At 54.2% G+C, this 15,209-nt stretch overlaps 1 protein-coding gene across 1 annotated transcript; it reads left to right on the top strand.

Moving 5' to 3' along the window:
- Nucleotides 1-1,484: 1,484 nt before the first annotated feature.
- On the top strand, nucleotides 1,485-13,562 carry FOSL2 (FOS like 2, AP-1 transcription factor subunit). Its single transcript, XM_086460745.1, has 4 exons — nucleotides 1,485-1,583; nucleotides 7,676-7,930; nucleotides 11,569-11,676; nucleotides 13,053-13,562. The coding sequence occupies exons 1-4, from the start codon at nucleotides 1,485-1,487 to the stop codon at nucleotides 13,560-13,562; spliced, it is 972 nt and encodes a 323-aa protein (XP_086316871.1).
- Nucleotides 13,563-15,209: the final 1,647 nt, after the last annotated feature.

A 15,209-nucleotide genomic window follows, 5' to 3' on the forward strand; every position in this document is an offset into this window, starting at 1 on the left:
AAAATAAAAAATAAAAATAAAATAAAATAAAATAGAAAATAAGAAATACAAATAAAATAAATTTTTTTAAAAAAATAATAAATAACAATAAAAATCAATCCATCCAGACAAACCCAGGCTGACCCTGCTGTGAGGCCCAGCCGAGCCCGACACTCGGTCTTCCCGACGCCGTGAGGACACGGACCGCGCCCCGGGGGCACCGCCGGTGCCAGCCCCCCTCCCGCGGGGGGGGTGTGGGGGGTGTGTGTGTGACACAGGGCTGGGTTCACCCCCTCTGCCAAACACCCCCCCCCCCCCCGCCTGTGCCACCGCGGCGGGGTAAAGCTCGTCGCCCCGTCCCCTAAACCCACCCCTCACCCCATATCCCCCCCCCCCCCCCCCCCTCCCCTCCTTCCCCCCGCCCTTTTCCCAGCGGTGCGCCTGCCCCTTTAAATCCCGGCGGCGGAGCCAGGGAATCCCTCTCGCAGCGCGTCATCCGCGGCAAGGAAACCCGCGCTCGCGTCGTGCGACGCAAATGACCATTTTTGGCAACGTACGTGCGACAACGGACGCGACCAAGTGGGGCGGGGGGGGGGAGGCGGGGCCTGACGGGAATACACCGCCCCCCCCCCCTTCCCCCCCCCCCCCCTCGCCGCTTCGCCCGCCCCGCCCGGACCCGCGCTCTGCGCGGGTCCGGGCGGGGCGGGCGAAGCGGCGAGGGGGGGGGGGAAGGGGGGGGGGCGGTGCGGCGGGCGGAGGGTTGGTACATCCCGCCCCCCCCCGCAGCGGCGGCAGGTGGGAGGCTCCGCGTTGGCAAGGTGGGGCCGGTGCGCCGCGGGTTTGACGTGTGCGAGTGCACATGGTGCGGCGGCGGGCGGATAATAAGCGAGTGGGGCCGGGGCGATGCCATTGCTCTGAGTCACGGCGGGTGCGCGGAGCTGCCGGCCGCGGTACCGGAGGGAGGGAGTTTGGGGAGGGGGGGGTGGGGGGGTGGGGGGTGTAAGAGCCGGTTGAGTCACGCCGCGACGGGAAAAGGGGTGGGTGGGTGGTGGGGAGGAGGAGGAGGGGGGGGGGGGGGGGGGGGCGGAGGAGAACCGCTCCGCCTGCAGCCCCCGGGGCCGGGGCTGCTCCGCCGGCGGGGCGAGTCTTGCCGGGCAGCGCGGAGAGAGGACATCGGCGGGCGCAGGCACCGCTCCGAGCCTTCCCGTCCCGTCCGCGCTGCGCTGCCGCTTGAGCCTCTCTTATTATTTTATTTTTCTTTTTTTCTCTCTTTTTTTTTTTTTTTTTTTTTCCCCCCCATCCCTTTTTTCTCCTTCTCCCTCCAAAGCCTTTTTGGTTCGGTTGGCTTTTTTATTTGTCTTTTCCTTTCCGCGGGCGAGCGTTGGGAGGCGAAAGGCAAGAGCCGAAGAGGTCGGGAGGGAGAAGGGGGCGGGGAGACGGCGAGGGAGCGGCGGGTGTCGGTGCGGGAAGGCGGGGACGCGGCTCCCCCGGCCCGACCTCGGACCATGTACCAGGACTACCCCGGGAACTTCGACACCTCCTCCAGAGGCAGCAGCGGCTCCCCGGGACATCCCGAGACCTACTCCAGCGGCGCAGCCCAGCAGGTAGACCCGGGCGCTGCCCCTCTTTTACGCCCCCCCCCCGCTCTCTCCGAGCGCTCCCGGCACGGGAGTTCACCGCCACGCCCGGGGAGCGCCGCTTCCTCCGCCGAGCGGCGCCGGCCGCGGGGGCGCAGGCGGTGCCGGGGCTGCCCGCAGCCGCCGGCCCGTCCCGTCGCTCCCGGCGGGGCGCCGCCGCCGCTTCCCCCCCCCTCCCCGCCCCGCTCCATCCCCGGAGCGAGTACCGCGACCCTTCCGGGCGGGACGCAGAGCCCAGCTCCCCTCCGGTCGGGGCCGGGGGGGGGGGGGGGTCGTGGGAGGCGGTGGCCTGCCCCGAGCGCTGGGGGAGGACCCGGCGGGCTGCCTCCGCCGGCCCGGCCGCAGGGAGAGCGGGGGGTCGCTGGGGACAACCCGCCTGGTGCCCGGGGACCCGCCGCAGCGGCGGGCCGGGGCCAGCTCGGTCATCAAACGGGGCTCCTCCGGGCAAGCTCCTCTCCGAGGCCGGTAGCGCGAATACAGGGGCACATCGGACGCTTTCTCCTCCCTGCTTTTGTTCTCGTCGGGAGCTTCTCCGTCCCCCCGCTCACCGGCCCTACCCCGGCACTGCCCTGGGCTCGCTCGCAGCAGCCTGGGCGTCCGCCCCGGCACTTCGGGAGGTGCCGCCCGAGTTCCTTTCAAGGCGCTATTGCAGCCACCTTAAAACACGCAAAAGGTGGCTTGAAGTGGCCTCCAGCTTTTTCAAGCGCCTAAAGCGGTCTCTCCGCTTCCCCCCCACACCCCTCCCCAAACTTTGGCTCCGTGGCGGTGACGCTATTTTTCGCCTTTCTCACCGGGGAGACCCGCGGACCGGCGGCGTGCCGCTCTGCTCTGCCCGCTGTCCGGCCGGGGATGGCTCTTTCCCGAGCGGGGTTTTCCCGGGGAGCCGCCGGAGCGCTCCCCTCGCCGCCCGCCCTGCGCCCCGCCGCAAGCTCCGGCTGCCGGGCGGCGCTTGAGGAATGGGAGATATTTCCTGTGGATGCGGCGCGAATCCACGGACCTAAAAGCCTTGTAGGGTGGTCTGGGGCTGCTTTTTTTTTTTTTTTAGTTTTGTATTTTTTTTTATTTTATTTTCCTAAGAAAACGTCTCCGAATGGACTAAATCCACCACTTCTGGGGAAGGCATTACACAATCGGGGCAGTTATACAAACCTGGGTTATTTCATAACTTGTTTACATCAGCTGGCCCAGCCTCACTCTTTTTTCTTTTTCAGACTTAGGCTCCCCCCCCCCCTCCAACTTCTTACAATATTATTATTTCTTGTGTGGCTTGTATGAGCGAACTGGCAGCGTGAGGACATTGCTGTCTTCGCATCAAGAAGTCATAGGATCATTAAAAAAAAAAAAAAAAAAAGGAGGGAAAAAAAAAAAAGTCTAGTCTTAAACTTTGCCAACCGTACCAGCCCGTGACATTCCTCACATTAAAGAAGTTTTACCAGAAATGACTCGCCGCCGCTCCCCGCCGGCTCCAAACGCATCTCGCTGGTGCCCTCTGCGGGCTGCAAACCGAGATTTCCAGGGACTGTAGCTCGGCTCCAGCTTATTATTCCCTGCTTCGCAGTAAATGCCGGGACAAGGTGGGGAAGCGGGAAGGGGGAGTTGAGAAGCTGGAAACGCTCGGCGAGCTGTAAATACCTCGCTTTCCCTTTCCTCCTCTGAATCAGCAGCTGCGCTGGATTCAAGCACTTGCTGCAGGAGGTTGTGAAACTCTGTCACCGCTTAATGCTTGAGCTATCGAGGTCTGACCCATCGCTGGGTTTTCCCCTCTTTATTTTCTGGGGCTGCACGTCTTCCCCAGGCAGCTGGTGCGTGTAGTGGTTGATACGGGGGCCAGAGCCCAGTTTCTAGGGTTACTATCTGAAACGGGGCTTTGAGCAGGACGAAGGCTTAGTGAGAACATAAATGTTTTCTTTAAGAATCCGGGAGATTTCTCAAGGCCTTGCGCTTTGTCTTTCCCTTGATCCTTACAGATGTTGTAGATTAGGATCAAATGTAAGCGTTGCCTTTACCCTAGCAGTCAGGCTGTTCTGCTGATTCTGGTCTATGGAGATCTGCAGAGTTTTATCGCTACAGAAAATAAGCACTGTAGAAATTTTTTTCTTTAGTGTGTCTTTTTTTTTTTTTTTTCCCCAAAGCAAGAAAAGATGCATCGGTCACATGTTTAAGTGGAAACTGTGTCTCTGAGCCAAAACTTTGATGCTTTTTAATTATTTTTCCCATACAACGCAGCACTGGAACATTTTTTTCTTTTAAGTTGCGTGTCATGCTATTTTCCTAATCGCTGACTTGCCATGTGGTAAACATAGACTTTAATGGGAAGAGTTTGTGTACTCCTGCAGACTGGTCGACTTTCCCCTCTAATATCCCAGCGCTGTGCCCAGTTTTCCTTCGAGGAGATGTTCTACATGGGAGAGCTGTCAGGGGCCCTGTATTTATTATAGGATATATCCTGTACACCCTGTATTTGATAACTGAGCAGTTGTTAAAGATCCTCTGGGTGGGTTTTTGGTGGTTTTGTTGTTAAGTCTGGTGGTTTGTTTTTTTTTTTTTCCTGTGGCCATTCTCCCCAATTCTAGACCTCTTTCTGGTGCTGCTCAGCATGTGCAGTTACAGATATAAGTAAAGATCTGGAGGGGAGCAGAGATACAATAGGGTGCTGCATAGAAACTCCTTGTTAAGATGGAGAAGAGAACCACGGAGCCAAAGCCTGAGATGTTCCTGTGCTGCCTGTGCGCCGAAGTTGTGACCTGCTTACGCAGCCTGTCCCTGCCCGTGGCAGGACTCGCTGGAGACTCCCTTGACTATGGATCGGGGGAGGCTCCCATCCAACGCTGTATTTTTAAGGCAGGGCAGAGACTGACCTCAGTTCTTGGCACTCATAATAACAGGACTCCTTCTGTTTGCTGTTTAGTTGTTGGGTTTTTTTAATGATACCTTCGTCTGTGTGTTGCTTGGGTCAGGAAGAGAGCGGTGGCTTCGTGGCTGAGTGCGTGCTGCGTGTGTAGCCCTGCAATCTGGCTATCGCCACATCTTTTCTGTAGCGCTGTGAATTCCTTGTAGATAAGGAAAACCAAGAGCTGGCAGGGAGATGCCTCCAGGAGCCTCTCCCGGGTCAGGAGAGGAGAGCTGCGGATGTCCTGGGTGAGGAATTGGCAGGAGGCGGGTGTGGAAAGAGGAGAAATGGGGAGGTGGGTGAGGGCAGGTGCTGCTGGCAGGGGGACCAAAGCTCTCTGAAGGGAGGAGGAACGAGGGGAGCAAAGCTGGGGCAGCAGTTTGGGGAAAGGTCTGCACCTCCAAAGTGAGGAGGCCAGTGTTCAAAGCGGCTGCGCAAGGGAGGTGGCAGGGAATTTGGGGCCTGACACCGAAACCAGTAGCATTCCAGGGGCGAGAGCTGACTCCCACCAGGCAGAGTACGGGAGGCCCAGCAGCGTATCGGTACGGCAAAGCTGCTCCAGTGATGTGTCCTAGCAGGGAAAGCGAGGTCTGTGGGGAAAGCCTGACCAGTCGGGAAGCAATGCTTGTAAAACCCAGCGGCAGCCTGAGCACCCTGTGTCTGAAGACTCAGCGTGTCACAGCAGCGTGTCCCTTAATTAGTTATCCGGGAAAAATACTCTTTGGAAAATGCAGAATAGAGGTTTGGAGGAATTTTTTTAAGATATTGTGAGGGATTAGAAAGGAAGCTGGTGATAGAGATGGAGCGTGACACAGACAGGGACTGCAGTCCGACTGGTCTCTTCCCCTGGGTCTGCAAGCAAGCATGCGCTGTGGGGCTGCCGAGGGATGTGACTGAACTGAGAGCTCCTCTTTGCTGTCCAGGAGACCTCTGTTAGCGTCAGAGAAGGGCTCTAGGTTGAACACAGGAGTGATGGCCGGTGGAGTAGTCATTTTGTTGATAACTTGGAGCTGGATCTTTGTGTCAGACACTTGAATCTTATGAGGCTGGTTTGGTGGTGGACCTGACTCTCCCGACCTCTGATAGGAATTTTTAGCAGGTCGTTGTTGGGTGTCAGAGGCGGCAGTAAGGAGGCGCTGGCACCGCTGCAAAGGTCATTTGCTCTGGAATGCAAGCGGTGTCTTTGCATAGCAAAGCGCCAAAAGATCTCTGAACGTTTTGCAGCTGCATCTTTCCAGTGTCCCTGCGAAGAAGACAGGACTGTTTCTTCTCTGCTTTGTGGGTACAGGAGGGATGGTGGCGCAAGTAGGTAAAGGTCATGGTAGAAGCCACTTGTGGAGCTGGAAGCAGAACTTGCATCCCTTGACTTCAGCACTTGTAGTTCAACTAGTTTCTCACTTCCTCCCTTCTGCAAGGTTAGGGTGCCTTTGTGTTATGGTTATGGAGGCACTAAGGCATCCTCTTCTGTGCCACGCGGGCACAGCCTGCACCGGGCAGAGCAAAGAAGGGGATTTGTGCCTGTAAATTCCTCTGTAGTTGTTGACAGCTTGCAGCTTTGGGCTTCTGCAGTTAATTGGGAGAGGTCACAAAGATGGCATGCGCTCCGAAATGTGGGCTATGCCGAGGCTGTGTTGGACTCGAGCTCCAGGTGAACCTCTGAGGTTCTTCTGGGGCGTTTGCCAAGGTCTTGGTGCCAGTGTCATGCTGTCTGTGTAATTCCCCCACCTGCTTAACTTGATTCGCTTCTTCCTTCTCTCCTCCTTTCTTGCTAGATTTTGAGCTGTCCAAAGCTGTAAGCTGGCATTTGTCAGTCTTCAGACTGGATCTCCTGGCCTCCAGGCGTTGGCAGGACTGGATTTCTGATGGCTAATACTGGCCTGACATGCTGTAGCTATCAGAATGTGAAATACTATCGGCAGTAGCCTTGGTTTAACAAAGCGCTTAAGGTGCTTGACTAGGCACACCCTGAAAAGGAAATCTGTATCGAAGTGCTGTCCCTTATCTGGGACGCTTACCTGAGCTGAGGTCAGGCTGATGCAAGGGCTCTCGCTTCTCTGGGAAGCTAGTTTGTTGACCCAAGAATGTGCATTTTTTTTTGCTGGATTCTGTCAAGTCTTCCAAATCAGTGGTAGTGACAGCTGCTGGTCCTGTAAGCCCCGTCCTTTGCACAGTGATTGCTGAAGCAAGGCATGTCTGTCTGTAAACCCAAGTCTAACCATTGAAAGCCTCCTGAAGAAGCTCAGCATAGACAAAAGCATTCTTTCTCCCGTGCTTCCCCCTCCGGGGACGAGCGATTGTTTTCCTTGCAGTTTAGTGCCAGCATATTATCCAGATGGATTTACCTCTGTCTGAAACAAGGTGTACATGTATTTTGGAGGAGATCATTACCTGCTGCCTTGGTTTTACTGCTGCCTTGTTTTGTCTAGACAGTGCAGAGAGCTGCAGGGAACTTGTCCGATCTGAATCCTGAGACCTATTTTATAGGCTGCTATTAAAATACATATCCTCGCACGTAACCATCCCGGGGCCGGGTTTCTCGCCCTGTGTGCACGGCGAGTGCAGAACCACTGAACGAGAAGCAAGCTGCCGTTCTTGCCGTACCAAACCCTGTGTGGACCGAGCCCAAATTTCAGGGGAATCCTTTGGTAGAAGAAGGCTTTGCTCTGCTTGGTAACGGCATTTCAGAACTGAAGTTTCTCTTCCTTTTCTTTGGACTGGCAGAGAAGTGTTTTTCTAGAAACTCCTTAATTCCCCTTTCGCTCCCAGCCGGAAGGAGCAGTGGGCACAGACAGGAGGCAGTGGTGGTGAGGACACTGCCCCTGCCCGGAAAGGAGAGGCTGGCATAGGGGATGCTGGGGAGGTGTGGGGGGAAAGAGGAAGGGGGCTGGGAGAGGGCAGGGCTGCTCGGGAGGGGAAGTGTCTGAGCCCAGCATCTTCTTTGGGGGGGGCTGTGCTGGGTGGGGGCAGCCTGGGATGCTACAGAGGCACTGGCAGCCAGTGCCTTTGCTTCAGGTGCTGCTTTGATCCTCACTGGTGCTGCTTCTGAGGGCCAAGCTGGTTTCTGAGTAACCACTTGTGTTCTGCTTTCATTGACGGTTTTGTCTCTTCTCTCTCTCTCTCTCTCTCTCTCTCTCTCTCTCTCCTTTTCTCCCCTGCCTTCCCTCCTTAGAAATTTCGAGTAGATATGCCAGGATCAGGCAGTGCTTTCATCCCTACGATCAACGCCATCACAACCAGCCAAGACCTGCAGTGGATGGTCCAGCCCACCGTCATCACCTCCATGTCAAGCCCTTACTCTCGCTCGCATCCCTACAGCCATCCGCTGCCCCCGCTGTCTTCAGTGGCCGGACACACGGCCCTTCAGCGACCTGGTGTCATCAAAACCATCGGGACCACAGTGGGCCGGAGACGAAGAGATGAGCAGGTAACCACAGCGAGGAGAGCAGCTGCGGGTGCCTCAAAAACAGGCGCACAGAGGTTCCCCTTCTGCGCTCTCTCGGTATCTCCTGGCCCCACGGGCGAGCACTGAGGTCCTTCCCCCGCACTGTACAGGTGCTGGGGTTTCTCAGGGTGACGTAGGGTGTGAGCCAGGGGGTGGTTTTATTGCTGCTTCCCCTCTTACACCGAGACTTGCCCAGTCTCCATCAAACGCTTTGCACCATGGGGCCGCGTTGCGGTTCGGTTTCAAAAGCAGGTGAAACTCTGAAGCGGAGCCCTGGGTTTCAATTTGAGTCTCTCTGCCACTCTAGGCAGGAGGAAACCTCTGAGCAAGCAGAGGAGTCTTTACATAGGTCCTTTACGAATCTGACACCTAAATTACCTCAGCTGGTGTTTTATATCTGCTCTGTGGCAGCTAGTGCTGCTCCAGTCTCACTTGTGGGTGATACCACCAGCACCACCCAGCATCGTGTAGGGAGGAACAGCTTCCCTAGAGCACCTCAACTCTAGTAGCAAGAGTCTTCTGGATGTCTGGGTTCTAAATCCACCTTCCCACTACAAACATGCAGTCACTCAATCTCTTTACAGCAGTGAGCTGGGGGTCCCATAAGCAGAGATTTTTTTTTCTGCTCTCAACCCAGTGGCATTCTCATAGCTGGGGCGGGGTGGCTTGTACCTCTGCTGCCCTGTGCTCAGCCTCCTGATAGGATCATCAAGCTGGAAATCTAGATCCTGTTTTGGGGCAGGGCAGTGGACTAGATGCAGGCCTCTTCCCTTCTGGAAACCCTTTCAGCCCTGTCAGATCTCTTCTTAGTGAGAAACAGGCTTCTCCAGGGCTGTCTGGTGAATAGCTATCCACAGTGCTAGGCTGATTTCTTTAAAAAAAAACCAACAAAATCTGAATAACGTAGATCTCCCTGAATTGTTCCCAAGCAGCAGTTGTGTGGGTCGCTGCAGAGCAGTGTAATAGATGCACTGCACACCCTCAGTACACCAGCACACGCTGTTGCATGAGGTCTGTTTCTAATAAGACTCCCCAGCCCTACTTTTACTTCCACATCGTCTGTTTTGATTCACAGCCCGATTATTTTGTGTGGACTTGCTGTCTGGTTTAAGAGGCAGGGAAGGGTTTAAAGTCACTTGTCCAGAGCGAGCTGCACCTTCTGTGCACACCCAAGACCCCTTTTTGGGAGGAAGGATGGGGCAGCCTGGTGGTTCGGGTGCGTGCCAGCCCTTTTGACCGGCCGGTGCTACCTCCCGGTTCCCTGCGTGCAGGGCTGGTGTCCAAAGCCGAGGAAGCTCTCACGAGAACCGGCGGAATAATTAGCAACAACTAATTTGTTTGACAAATGCTGCCTCTGTGTTCACAAATTGGCCGTGAAGAGATCACCATATTCTCCGCTTTATTTGTTGTTCGGAGTTATTTGCTGAAGGATGCCTGCCAAGCAATTCCTGGCCTGTGGCTTGTTTGCAAGCCGTTCATTGTGGGTCATTCAAAGCCAAGTCCTTTTGATTAGACACGTGCTAAGGCAGTACCCGGGCGCTTTACCCTGGCTCTTTGGCTCAGGTTTCCGCTGTTGGTGCTTTGAACACCACATCGGAGTGCCTTTTTGGAAGACATTGGGTAATGCTTTATGAAAAGAGCCTGTTTGGATGAACGTTTCTGCCAGCGAATGCACGTATTGGGCTTGGACAAGCTACAGATAACGCGTACAGCGGGGGCACGAAGAGTGCCAAATCCAACCGCTTTCAGACAAATCCAGCCACCGCTGACAGAATATTCCTTTCTAGACCCGGTATCATGTTAAGCACGTCCAGATTAGGGGCTTCAGCCCCATTTATGAGATTTTTTTTGCAAAGCGTAGCCTCAGAGACGGAGAGTTTTAAAATGACTGAACGCCCTGGGAGGAGAAGTTTCGGTCCCAGCATATTTCAATGAGGTCTGTGCTTCTAAAGCATGAAAGGGCTCTTGGAAACTGTGTGCAGAGGCCCCAAGTCAGCACAGAATCTGTGTGCACAGTTAACGCTTTGCTGTACTGCAGATGCTTGTGTGCAAATACATTTTTACCCCACACACATACGGGCTGGAAAGCGAGCAGGCAGAGCTGTAGCGGGGAGAGCGGTGCCTGCAGGGGCTCCTTACTGGGGGGAATGTGCCAAAGCCCCACTGGCTGCTGCCCAGCAGGGCAGAGGTGTCCCCCACCCCGAGACAGAGCGCTGTGATCCGCTGCTGGAAAAGCTCTCGGGCCAAAAACCTCTGTCCTGAAGTCCTAGAAGTGCTTGCGTTGCTCGGTGTGCATCTGGGGGCTTGCGCTGCACGCAGGTGGAATTGCAGGGACGGACTAGATCTTGGTAAAAAAGCAGAACTGAGTGAGGGGAATGCCCAGACGCTGAAGTAAACTCCCCGAAACTGCAGAGATCGAAATTAAGGAAATAAAGCAAACCAAAACAAACCTGGATGAGGTTAAACTAACACTAAAGAGAAAAGATAGTAGAAAGTTGAATGTCTTGTTTGCGATTTTTGACAGCGCCTGAAGATATTAAAACTGAAAGCTTTTACGAAAAGGTTTTTCTTTCCATTCTCCACTGGCACTACGTGAGACCCGACACGTGCTCTGCAGGGTGCTCGTTTCACTTTTGTTTGCAGTCACTGGGCCAAAGCCCCTGCAGCACACGCCAGCCCGGTGAGGCTGAAGTGCAGGGCACGAGGCCGGTCCGTAGCGGAGAAGGATGCATGGCCGAGCGCGTGCCCCGCATCCCCGCGGCGGTCTCTGCGCCAGCTCCTGCATGCCGTGTGCCGCGGCAGCGAGCTGGGCCATGCTGGCCCTCTTCACGCACTGCTGGACTGGCTGCCCGGCCTTGGCAGTGGTGCAAGACGACCTGCCGCTGCTGGGATTTGTAAAAACCTCGTCTTTAACCCCAAAAGCTAGGCCTGACTTGACCAGATCTTGTGGGCTCCTGTTCGCTTCCCCTGGTTTCGCAAGAGTGTCGCTCGATGGGTTTCTATGGAATTGCTCCTGATTTACATCAGTGAGGATGTCAGCTGGCCTCAGGAAGCCCTTGATATCGCTGGAGCCTTGCCTGCTGATGCAAGAAGCACAGTGTGTTATCTCACAGAGTGCTCAAAAATCTGAGGTCAGATTTTTGGGTGGTATAAATCATTGTTGCTTCACGGACTTCATGGGAGCTCTGCTGATTTCCCTGTCTCCCCCTCCCATCCCTGACCTTCAAGCTAACAACTATTTTTGTGTGGGAAGCAGCAGATATTTTCTTTCAAGAAAGAGGGACTTACAACATCGTGCTCTGGTTTTGCTTAATGTACCACCCAAGTTGTGAAACAATCAGAGCATCTTTTATCTGTTTGGCCTTGGTGCAGATTCACTGTCCTCTTACACAATCTTACCCCTGCTCCCCACTCCGTCTTCTCCTCGCAGTTCTGCTAAGACCCGGTGCAGGCAGAGATACTGTGCACTTTCATCTTCTGCTGACATCAGTGAAGAGGGGGAGTGCTCAGCATCCTGCTGGATCAGGCCTTTTTCCTTTGCGTTGCGGTTAAATCCTCACAAACTTCAAGGAATGCCTTGCTCAGATCTGATTGTGGGTTTTCTTGGCACTTGCCCACAGCTGTCGCCCGAGGAAGAAGAGAAGCGAAGGATCCGGAGAGAGAGGAACAAGCTGGCAGCTGCTAAGTGTCGTAACAGGCGTCGAGAGCTAACAGAGAAACTCCAGGCGGTACGTGCTCTGCATACATTTCTCCTTCCTTGTCGCCTGCCCTTTGGACCAGCTCGGAGGGCATTGCTCTCCCTCCGCTAGCGTGTTTGAGGAAGATGCTACAAAACACACGCTGCCTTCCCCTTCCAAGGCTGCCCAGTGGCATTGCTTCAACATCAGTGGGGGTGAGGGCTTGGGCCTGGAGCTCAGGAGCCTAAATTCCTCTTGCTGCCTGCCCAGAATGTCCGAGGAGCTCTCTTCCTTTCTAGCGCCCCAACTGGCATGAGTCTCCCTACCTCTGGTCTCTATCCATAAGTGGAAATAAAGATGCTGTGTGCCTCAAAGGCAGGCTTTAAGGACAAAAGCACTGAAGACAGTAGGATCATCTGCAAGCAGCAGAAAACGAGGCAGATGCTATGTGTACCCTTCAAAGCTACATCCTTTAGGCTAACTTTTCTTTGGTGGGGGTATCTGACTGGCTGAAGAGGAGGCAAGGATGGGCCGTGTTGAAAGAGGCTGGAGGGAAGGCTCCAGTGCTCCTGCTCAAAAACCAGCCTGGGGCTGGTTTTGTTTGTTGATCTTATTAACAACTGCAGCAGCAGCAGTGAAAGCACACCAGTGAAACGTGCTGCTGACTCAAATTCGGGAGGTATTGTCCGTGTAGGGGAGGCAGGGCATCCTATAAGAAGAACTTAAGGACCGTCATGACTAAAGTGACTGGAGTGCAAAGTGGGAGGGCATATCCTGAAGGACTCAGGGTGAGTTCTTTGTGAAATGGTGAGCTCCTCACACAGGAAGGTACTAATTGCTCACAGATTGACTATGAGCCATCAGCGTGATGTGACCGTGGGAAAGGTGAATGTATTAATCCTGGGATGCATTAAGGGATGATCCAGTGGAGGTGAAAGTGTTAGTACTTTGTGCAAGAGTCAAGCAAGTGTCAGACCTAATCTGGAATATGCACCACAGAAAGAATATGGAAACAGTTTGGAGATTGCTGTATACTACCTCTGTCTAAGTGAAAAGAATGTGACGTACCTAACACAAAAAATGATGGGAGATCTGAGTCCTCTTTGCTCAGTATCCATCAGGCAGACAGCAAGGGAGAAGAGTGAGTTACAGGCCAAGACAAGAGTGGTAGAAGCTGGCTATGAGAGAATTAGGGCGAGCTTGTGAGAAGACTGTAACCCTTATGTTGGTGAAGTTTGGGAATAGCCTACCGGTAGACAAATGAAATGCAAGATGCTCAGCTGGCAGTGACCTGGTGCCTGCTTGGCTCATGAAGAGTCTGGGGTGTATCTGTCTCTGCCAGATGGGAACTGGACTTGATGGCCATGGTCCAGGTGAGGTGCGGTGCCAGAGCCTCTGATATTTACTTATTCCGCTTTTGTCTGCAGGAAACTGAAGTGCTGGAGGAGGAGAAGTCAGTGCTGCAAAAGGAGATCGCTGAGCTCCAGAAGGAGAAGGAGAAGCTGGAGTTTATGCTGGTGGCTCACAGCCCTGTGTGCAAAATCAGCCCTGAGGAACGTCGGAGCCCACCATCCAGCAGCCTCCAGAGCGTTCGGACTGGAGCAAGCGGAGCGGTGGTGGTGAAGCAGGAGCCTGTGGAGGAAGAGATCCCGTCTTCCTCTTTGGTCCTTGACAAAGCCCAGAGGTCTGTCATTAAGCCCATCAGCATTGCTGGAGGTTTTTATGGGGAGGAGGCACTCAACACCCCCATCGTGGTGACCTCAACACCAGCCATCACTCCTGGCTCCTCCAACTTGGTGTTCACCTACCCCAACGTTTTGGATCAGGAGTCTCCTCTCTCCCCCTCCGAGTCCTGCTCCAAAGCTCACCGGAGGAGCAGCAGCAGCGGTGACCAGTCCTCGGATTCCTTGAACTCTCCCACCTTGCTGGCGTTGTAATCCCGCTGCGCCCCCCCATTTTGCCAGTGTGTTACATTGCCCCCCAGCACCGTGGGGGGAGCCCCCCTCCATGGGATTAGAGACAGGCACAGGATCGTTCAAGCACAAGGGCAGCAAGAACAAGGATGGGGAAGTGCTGCAGCTCCAGGAAGGAGAGTGAGGACCAACGCCAGCTCCCTGAAGGCAGGAAAATGGCAAGGGTGGGACTGACGTGCCAGGACTGTTTGGAGAGGGTGATGTCCCCTCGGTAGGGACTGCCTATGGAAACCTCTTCATGGCCATACTGGACTTCAGGAGCACTCCTGGCCAGGACTGAAGGCGAGCTGCAGACAGTTGCTAGTCGTCCCTTTCCTTTGTGAATTGATCTGATCGGTTGTGCTCTGTGCTTAGATCATTCTGGTTAGTTGATCTTACAAATTCTCTCTTTCCCTCTCTGTCTCTCTGCGCTTATCATTTCCAATGTTGTCAATCCCATGACATTTCATCCAGTTGCTCTGAACTCTAAAGGCTTGTTAGGATCTTTCCTCTTGGGACAGGCTGCAGGAAACATGGAAGGTTTGCCCAGGCAGGAGGGGGATTGCTGGGAGGTCCGGGAGAGTGGGGACCAAGAGGAGTCCGAGGGCTCAGCAGCAAGGGCAGAGCTCGTAACTGTGGCCTGGGGCACAGAGACAGCAAACAAAGACAACAGGAGGCTGATGCGGAAGCCTTTCTTTTTTAAAATATAGATATATTTATCCCTCTGGGCTCCTCAAAAAACAAGTTAGCATCTCAGGGCCAAAATAGCATCAGAAAAGCTGCTGGGCTGGCGCTTACCAGTGGTCTTTGGCAGGGTTTTATGGTGGTTGGTGGATATCAAATCTGCTGCTTGTTGTTTACTTTTCCTGGGCTGCCCGCTGTCTAGGGAGTATTGCATCCTCCTCCCCATCAGCACTCCTGACTCAGAGGCTGATCTCTTCCTGTTAGTAAATCCTGCCCTCCCCTTGGCCATATTTGCAGAACATGCTACCGAAAACCGCAGTGGCACCATGTGCCTATAAATCTATGATGGAGACTGGCAGTGGATAAGAGGGTGAAACTAGCTGGCTGTACCTTTGCTGACTTTTTCGTTGTTGGGAAACAAAACCAGCGTGCATCCACCAGTTGATACTAGTGGGTGTTGTTTGCTCAGAGTTTCTGAGGTTGGGGGGAAGGTAGCGGTCCAACCTCCAGCGCAACACAGGCAGCAAGGTGCTCCTGAGCAGGCAGGAATGGCGTGGTTGAAGTGACGACCTGTTTGAAGTAGAACAAGGCTTCTGATAACCTCTGGTTATGGATGACAAATTGACAGTAGAGGAAGGTCGATTACCATGATTTGCACCTCGGTCTTTGGCCTCTGTTTTTGTTTTTTGTTTTGTTTTGTTTTTTTCTTCATTGTAATTGGTCTGGTTTTGTTGGGGTTGATTGGCCTGAAGACAAAAAACAAATCAGAGGGCCCTTCCCCTAGCCCTGGGTCCTTGTCTTCTCTAACCTGCGGGCTTGGCTGCTACTACTAAGTGCTCACAGAGGGCACAAGCTCTCCAGCACTGATGTTCACTACTGAAGACAGCAATGTGTGTAACCTGTTCCCACTTGGAGCCAAACTCAACTCCTGTTGATGTCAAGGCACTG

The sequence above is a fragment of the Leptosomus discolor genome, chromosome 2, assembly GCF_034619465.1.
Source record: "Leptosomus discolor isolate bLepDis1 chromosome 2, bLepDis1.hap2, whole genome shotgun sequence".
Taxonomy (NCBI): Eukaryota; Metazoa; Chordata; class Aves; order Leptosomiformes; family Leptosomidae; genus Leptosomus; species Leptosomus discolor.

Excerpts from the sequence above, each read along its gene's own strand:
- FOSL2 (XM_086460745.1), top strand. The coding sequence starts at position 1,485 with ATGTACCAGGACTACCCCGGGAACTTCGACACCTCCTCCAGAGGCAGC. Across the intron at positions 1,584-7,675 it reads CCAGCGGCGCAGCCCAGCAG|AAATTTCGAGTAGATATGCC; the intron begins GTAGACCCGGGC and ends TTCCCTCCTTAG. Across the intron at positions 11,677-13,052 it reads TAACAGAGAAACTCCAGGCG|GAAACTGAAGTGCTGGAGGA; the intron begins GTACGTGCTCTG and ends TTTTGTCTGCAG.